Below are 8,396 nucleotides of genomic sequence, written 5' to 3'. Positions count from 1 at the left end.
TATGAAATATATTTTCAATCAAAATTAAACATGATGAGTATAATATTTTTATCCCAGGGAATGTATATGGTCATTGAGTAATACCTTTCTAGAATTTCCTTTTAGAACCATGGTCAGAAGCAGTTGATAAGTCACCTATGAAAACCAGTTTTATTACTTTACAGTCAGTTATACAAAGCTTTTCATTAAAAAACATAGCCCTACTTGATCACTGATTTTTACTCGCTGGGCTTGGCTCTGAAAAAAACGACTTTTGGCCAATTCCAAAAGTTAAATCTATCCACAAAGGGCCACCAATGAAGATATTTAAAGGAATGTGCTACAGGCTCTGAAGGCAAGTCTGATGGAGACCTTCCAAAAATATTTTGCACAACGGTAGCATTAAAAGAGTAAGCACATAGGAACCAGGATAACTTTTGTGAAGAAGAGGACCAGCTTTTAGATATTTAAGTCTATATGTTTAAGTAACAAGTCAAAGAGTCTTTACTTTATAATTATGCCACATTCCTCTTTGTCCATAAGATCATTCTGTAGTTTATAACATGCTTTTGTAAAATTCAACCTTTAAAGAACCCTATAGGTTAAGTATTTCTGCCCATTTTACAGATGAAGAAACAGATTAAAGAACTCATACTTGAGTCTCTTGATTTCAAGTTCTGTGCTCTCTTTATACACTAAGTTAGTTGTCTAAGATCACACAACTTGGGAAGGGAGAAGCCAGGATTCACAGCCACCTCCTCTGACCACTAGGCTGCATCGACCATTTATCCATCTGCCCTTAATCAATGTTCTCTGTGGATTTGATTGGTCTGCCAATTTACAAATAGTCTTCCCCGCAGCAAGTACCTAAGTTGATTAAAAAAAAAATATTTACCATTTTAAAATGGAGATTGAGAGACATATGAATTTCTTAGACATTTTAAGATCCAGAGACATTGGCTAAGCTGGCCTTAAAGCATTGGACTACCCCAGGAAATCTCATGATAACTGGTAACCAATATATCAATCAAAATTAAACAATATTTGTGGCATTACAACTAAAGAGCCCTGGAAAGAGGTCAGAACCAGGTTTTGGTCTGGGCTCTTCCCTAGCTTCCCTAAGATATTCGGGAAAAAAATCACATAAACTTTGGGCTTCTGTATCATTTAGAGTTCTTACATTTCTGTAAGTAATGGAAACTGATTATTACTAACTCAAGCAAAAGGGGATTTATTGGAAAACTATTGCAAGGCTCACAAATGCTTGAAATGATGGGGACCAGGCTTGGAAACTGATAACCAAGCACTTGGTTGACCTGATCTAAAAGGAAATCAGAGTGCAATTAGGAGTAACGAAGGCAGGGTAGTCAGACAAACCCTGCCTATCCACCACTGCTTTGCTTTCATACCTAACAAGATAATCTCTAAGAGGCCCTCTAGCTCTGACAGCCTTTGGTCTTTGTATTTGGAAAAGGGTAAGCAGGAAGGGGACGTATGCAAAACAGGGTGATCAGAAACACTTTGTTCTTTTGTACATCTGATGGCTCTTCACAGTTGAGGAAGCCTGAGCCACCACGGCCCTAGACTGACCAATTTGGCAAGTAGCAAGCAGGAAGTAGAAGGAGTCTTAGGCGAAGTGTTTGGGTAGACAAATTATGAGGAACAAACACAAATGACACTTCAAACAAGCATTGGAAACTGTTAAATGCTTCTAACAGTCACAGCCTTTACAGACAAAGGACATTCTTGACTATGTAAAGGAGACTATGGGAGAAGGTTTCCTCATGCCTACAAAATGAGATACAGTACGTAGCACCAACATGAGCTTCATGTTTTAATGCGGTGCACAAGAAAATGTTAAAGAGCCTCTCAAATCACAAGTTGAAAACTTGCAGCCCACAGGTCAAATCTAGCCTGCAAAGAATTTGTGACCAACAGAGAAAAATACAGACTTACAGCTTTTCTTGAAAAAAGGGAGGCCCTGGCAACACTGGGCCTGCACGCTGTATGGCAACAGTTTTCTACTGTCTTCCATCAGGATGTGGGCTGTCCACATTGCCATTCCCTCCTCATTGCCCTCTATACTCATACATCACCTGCCTGGACCCTGGGAGCAGTCCAGTTTCTGACCCTTAACATAACTACTTCCATGGCAACCCACCCAAGGCAGCGTGTAGGCAGCTATCTTGATAATCTGCCAGTGTGGGCTTCCCAGAGAGACCTGTTTAAGTTCCTAACTTCTGTCCTTGGGACCCTTTTGGTAGGGTCCCCTTGTTCCTGACTTACACCTGTAATGCTGGAAACAACCATTTACTCCACCCCAACCAAGCCACATCTCCCTCTTCTGTCACAGTCTATCTTCAGGCATCTCCTCTTCCAAATGACTGAAAATCCCTGATGGTGGAAAAGGCAGCAAAGAATCCCTACTTAGGATCTTCTAAAACAACTATACATCTGAAAAAAGAACCACTTGTGTTTGACTTCTTGGAAGGCAATCTCTGAGGAAGGCTTACCCTCAGAATTATTTCTTTGTTTATTTATGTATTTGCTGTGAGTAGCTGTGGATATGCCGGATACTAATTGATGATAACTCCCCTAAGTGAGTCTCTTCTGTGCAAAGCTGATCCCATCTGGATCCTACTCCTCACATACTTCTATCCCTAAAAGCACGCACTACAGGACAGAAGATGAGTCACTCCACTCATTACTATATGGGATCCATTCCCTACATCATTTCTTTGCTTAAATCTCTTCGATGCCTTCCAAGTTGCTTTTAAGCTAAACTTTAAGATGCTTAGAGAAGTCTACTAATCCTCGCATTGTTTGCTTCTTCCTTATTTCTCAAACTTCACCTCCTTTTGCACCTTCACTGATTCACTTCACTTTGACCACTTGGGTCTTTTAACTTGTGGGAAAAGCCAAACTCTTTCCTCTTTCCCACCTCAGGGCCTTGATGTTTGCTGTTCCTTCTTTCTGGAGGGCTCCCCTTTTTTCTTACCGTTTCACCTAACTCCTACTACCTCCGCCCTAAGCTTTTAAATGCCACTTTGTCAGAGAAGCCTTCCATGTCTTCCACTTCCCTCCCATTCTGCCACCTGCCATCCCCATTTCTCATAGGCGTGTAATCTTCTGGTTCCCTGCTCTCTGCTTTCTATTATTTTTCAACACAATTTGTATGTTTCCCCACTACACTGTACTCTACGAGAGTAGAGACCTTAATATTTTGTGCATACTGAATATTCAGGGTCAGCAACTGTTGTCATCGTAATAGGTGAGCTATACTTTTCTATCAAAGAAATGAAAATCCACCCCCCAGGCCAGTCTAACACCACACTATATGTGATCTTCTGGAATTAGACCTCCTTTCTTAGTAAAAAATATTTTTATTTCATGCTCAGATAAGCAAATCCACAAGGTTTATCAGAAGACAATAAACGTAGTGGAGAGGAAAGCTACTACTCTTCTGGTTCCCAGACCATCATCACCTGGGATCTTGGGAGAAATGCAAATTGCCAAGCCCCACTACAGACCACATAATCAGAGAACTCTGGGAGTGTGGCCCAGCAATCTGTTTGAACAAGCCTTGCAGGTAATTCTGATAAACACTTAGAGTTTGAAAACCATTGTTCTAGGCTTTCCAGTTTTTAATCTTTTTCTTTTAATTGATTTTTTTTTTTTGGACCTGAATCCTGGGTATAATCCTGCTAGTGGAATAGTATAAACTCCAGAGGGAAATTTTTGTTGTCATCACCCAGAAGCCTTGAATAAAGGCCTATTTGTGTCGAGTATATTACGTAGGATATATTCCCGGGAGGTTTGATGTTGGCCCTCCTTATGGGAACAGGCCTGCTCTGGGTGGGTGGGCGGGAGGCACTACAATTTAAATACGTTACAATAATTGTAATGTGCAGTGTTGTAACAATGCACAAGCGTAAACGAATAAAACCTCGGCATGCAGGCAGAAGAGCCACAGCGCACACCTTTGTTCATCCGTCCCCCGACTGCTCACCATCGGTCTGATACGGCTCTTTTCCACCCAGAAAAGCAGCCACTCAAGTTGCAAGAATGGCTGTGTGCTGCTGACAACGTTTTCACTTAGGCCGTTTTGCCCGGAGCACGGAAGAGATTCGTGGCTTAGGGATGCGGCTCCGTCCTCCCTCAACCTAGCAGAGAAGTGATTGAAACTCAAAGCCCCTTTCAGCGGCCGAGGAATCGGAGACTGGGGCTGACGTCTCCGCCCCTACACTCCCGGAAAACCCGAAGTGGATTTCGTTAACGTGGGGATGGGAGCCGCCGCCAGCGACCGCGCCTCAGTGCGCACGCGCCCTCACCCCTCCCGCTCGGAGCCGGAAGCGGGAGCGCTCGCAGCCGGGGCCGGGGCCGGCCTGGGCGTCGGCGCCGGCGGCCATCTTGACTTCCCGGGGAAAGGCGGCGCGAGGGGGCCGAAGTTGTACGGTGGGGGCCGGAGTGAGGAGGAGGGGAGCAGAGGGGGAGGAGGCCGCGGCGGGGCAGGGCGGGGACTGCCTGCCCGCCTGGGTTGCGGAAGTGGTAGCGGCTGACCGAGCCTGCTGCTTTCTCGCTGCTGCTTCGGCTTCCCGGCTCCCCCCCGGACGGAGAGAGCGGCCCGGCCGTGGATGGTGAGATAGCTCCTGTCTCCTGCCGCCAATCCCTGGCCACAACCGGTACGGAGCAGACGGCGGCGGCGGCAGCAGCAGGAGAGGAGGAAGATGGCGGGACGGCTGCCGGCCTGTGTGGTGGACTGTGGCACCGGGTAAGGGGACGGACGGGCGGGGCTGGGGAAACTGAGGCTGAGGGCGGAGAATGGCGGGGCAGGGAGGCGATCGGGGGTGAAAGGTGCGGCCGGGGCCGCCGCGGGTCGTGTCGGCCGGCCCCGCGGAGGGGCGAGGGGTGGGGCCCGGAGAGGCAGGGCCTCCTCGTCCCCGGTGGCACGTCGGGGACCCGGGCGCGGGTCGCTCCGCGCCGCCCCTCCGGCCCTGCCCCCGGCGCGGAGACGCGGGGCCGGGGGCGCGGGGCCGGGGGCGCGGGGCCGGGGGCGCGGGGCGGGCCCGGCCCTCCTGCCTTCCGCGCCCGTCCTGCCGCGGGCGTGCGCCCCGGGCGCGGGGACCTGGCCGGCGGGGCGGCGGGGAGAGGAGCGCCCTGGGGGGTTTGCAGCACCGCTGTGACGGCGCTGCCCGGGCGTGGGAGGGGAGTGGGCGCCGCGGCGGGGCTTCCGCCCGACCGCCCTGCTCGTCCTCGTCCTCCGCCACGCCCGGCCCCGGCCGCCCCCCGCGGCAGTTTAGCCGGTGGCCGAGTCACGGTTTAATTTGAGAGAGAGAGAGGCGAAGCGGTGCCGGTCGGGCTCGGGAGCGGTCCCCCCGCGAGCAGGCGCGCTGCCACTTCCTCAGTTTTGTCCCAGCCGCTTCCTGCTCTCGGCCGTCTATACCCTTATAAGGTAGTTTTTCGCTTCCAACCTGAACACCTCTCCCCAGCACGGTGAACATTAAACCGATTTTAAACAGACGCAGTTCCTGGTGCTACGTATCCATTTTATGAGAACCCGAAACGTGCGTTTGTGTCCGGCGGGAGGGAGGGGGGAAGCTCCGGGGAAGAGAAGGCCGTCCTGCGGCGGGTCCCGCGGAGCCGGGGGGGCGCTGCCGGGGGTCGTGCTGGCCCGTCACACAGTTGTCCCAGCGCTGCGCTGTGGGCTTTGCGAGACGCGCGCGGCGTGAGCGTGGCCGTTCCCTCTGTGCCCACGGGCGTCGTGCAGCGTTACACTGTGCTTTGTAATCACCTAGGAACTACTGTCCGTTTTCTAGAATGACTGCTTTCCTTTACAGTGTTGGAAATGCTTTCTGTTCGTGCGTGTGTGCTGTGTTGATTTAGTATTACATCTCCTAATCCCCCAAGTACTCCAATTTGGGGGGGGGCTGTGGGAGGCCGATTGCCAGCCTCCTCCCGCTCCCCATTGACTATTCAGCAAGCTGCTCCTCCCTAAGGGTGCTGTGCTCCTCCTCCTCCTCTTTGCTCCCTGTAAAATTTCATGCTCCTGTGGCAGTTTCTAAAATCCCAACCATGCACAGGGAAATAACCTATTTATTAATATTTTCCCTTGGGAAACATTAGCCTAGTTTAGCCTCGGGAACGTCTATGTATTTTTTTGATGGACGGCTTATTTTTTTTTCTTAATCCAGTCTCACTTCCCTAAACCAGTATTTTCTTTTTTCTCTTTTTTATTTTAATTGCTGAATAGTTTTATGTTTAGGTTCACTTATAAAATTAGATTTGGCCTGACTGAGGAAGAATTTTCAAGTGTAGTTTGTTAAAGTGAAAAATACTGCTACATAATTAACATTTATGCTTTAGAAGTGACTGGATTGTCAATAAAACTAGTGTAGATAATTATCACCCTAATAGCATGGTAATATCTTAAGTAGGATGTTACTTTTTCACTTTTTCTTCATTTTCCCCCGTTTGGAAATACAGTTTTGGTTATTTTTGAATTAGTATACTAGGTATTTCATTGACGTTAAATGTCCTTAATTGACCTCCTGATAGGACAACCTTGAATTTAAAACACCTTGCCGGTGTAGGTGAAGGGAGAGGGGTTCAATACTTAGGATATTTTTGGTTTAATATTTCAGTTACTACTACGTTAATACATTTTACATTATTGTATTAGTTTTATCTTAAAAGGAGGACACTCATGATTTGAATGGAACTAACTAGGATTCCCCATTTCCTATCACTTTCTTTTACCGTCTGTCACAATCTAAAATTCTAAGAGATCCATTTATTTTGGTCTGCAAGGCTTTTTGGTCTTTCTGTTGCATTTCTTGGAATGTTACTCCTTTAGTTTTATTAAAGCACATAGAGGATAGCTCGTTGAGATTGGCTCTGGGGTAAGCATCTCTAAGTAAGGCCTTAATAGGGAGTTTTATGTTCTAGAAGACTGTGGTCCCCAGATGCAAATCGTGCACCTATAATTTGTGTGTTCCTTTGTGCTTTAGAGAATGCATTCATGCATGTCTTAAGTCTCTAATTGCAGTTTCCCACTTAATGTCTGTGAAAAATTATAACCTTAATCAGGTTGCTCATTCCATTTCATTATATAAGTTAGGCAAAGGTGACAAAAAAAGTGGCCATTTATGGAATTTGGTGGTCTTAGGTAAGAAAAGCTGTAAGAGTTAGGAAACTTGAAGCTTAATCCCAGGACTTAAAGATCCCTCAGCAAAATCCTTTATCTCAATATAAGATGAAGAATCACCTAAGCCAAGATCATAAAATAGCTCCTTTTGAAAAGAATTTAGAAAGAAACAGTTCTTTCATATGATACCCTATCTACATGCTTTTTTGTCTGTATTAAAATAGTACTGTAGAATACAATTTTGCCACAGTGATTCTCATTGATAGAGTTGGTTGCTTAAGAACTAAATTACAGAACTCAACTTGCTACTAGTGGTGAGAGGAAAACATTGTTTAAAAAAGCATTTATAAACACATTATAACACTTGCAAAGTTAAGATTATCTTGTTATTTTTTGCGTGTTTTCACTCAAATTTTTTAAACATTCAAGCCAAATAAAAGAATTCCTTACAAGTACTTTTTATAGTGTAGCTTGGTTACAGAACTTTGCATTGCAAAATTCCTTTTCCCCTTTATGGTTTTCTTTTTTTCCTGATAAATACTGCATTGGTAAATTCTTTTCATTGATTATGATAGCAGAGGTTAATATAGCCTTATTGTAGGCTATATTGGATATATTCAGATCTAGAATGGATTAAGGAATTTCCCTAATGAACTTAAACTTCTTAGCAATCTTAAAATTAAAATGTAAGCATAAATATTTTGTTGAGTAGTGGATGAGGAGCTTATTTTATCCTGTGGCCACATTCTAGCAATAAGTATAGATAAGCTGATCTTGTTTGAGAGCGCAGAGGAGGAAGGGCTGAGTGCATGGGGGGAAAATTTATGTTTTGTACATGTATTTAATAGTGCTATTCCTCCAGCCATCTCCAAGGCTAGAAACATTCTCAATATCTTGTTACAAAAAACAACAACAAAAAAAGCATTAAAATTGTCATTCCTTCACGGATCATGTTTTGTGTGCTGTTGAAAGTAAGTGTAACAGACATGATCCTGTTGAAAAGTTAATTTGGCTTAGACTTTCCTATGTCTTTCTCTTTTCCTTTCCTGTCTGACAATTTTGTGTTGAAACATTGATTTTTGAATTGCATGTATGTTGTATGTAGTGAACTTCCCAGCCTTATTGTAAAACACAGTTAAAAATTTTTATTTTTAAGCATAAGAGGGAGAGATCCACCTGCTTTTTAAGCATAAAAGGGAAAGATCCAGTGGAGGACCTGCTGGCCAGGCTTTTTATTTACCTTAATCTTTTGACAGCTATTTTTACCTCAATT

General features: G+C 45.4%; 1 protein-coding gene across 1 annotated transcript in view; it reads left to right on the top strand.

Moving 5' to 3' along the window:
* Positions 1–4,314: 4,314 nt before the first annotated feature.
* The window catches only part of ACTR3 (actin related protein 3), a 54,730-nt gene continuing 50,648 nt past the window's right edge, over positions 4,315–8,396 (top strand). The window contains exon 1 of the mRNA XM_081050881.1: positions 4,315–4,750. Within this exon, the coding sequence (XP_080907007.1) occupies positions 4,707–4,750 (44 nt within the window). The 5' untranslated portion in view covers positions 4,315–4,706. The remainder of the gene's footprint in view (positions 4,751–8,396) is intronic.

Source organism: Rhinolophus hipposideros (assembly GCF_964194185.1).
Source record: "Rhinolophus hipposideros genome assembly, chromosome: 6".
Lineage (NCBI taxonomy): Eukaryota > Metazoa > Chordata > Mammalia > Chiroptera > Rhinolophidae > Rhinolophus > Rhinolophus hipposideros.
This window is presented reverse-complemented; position numbering and strand designations above follow the sequence as displayed.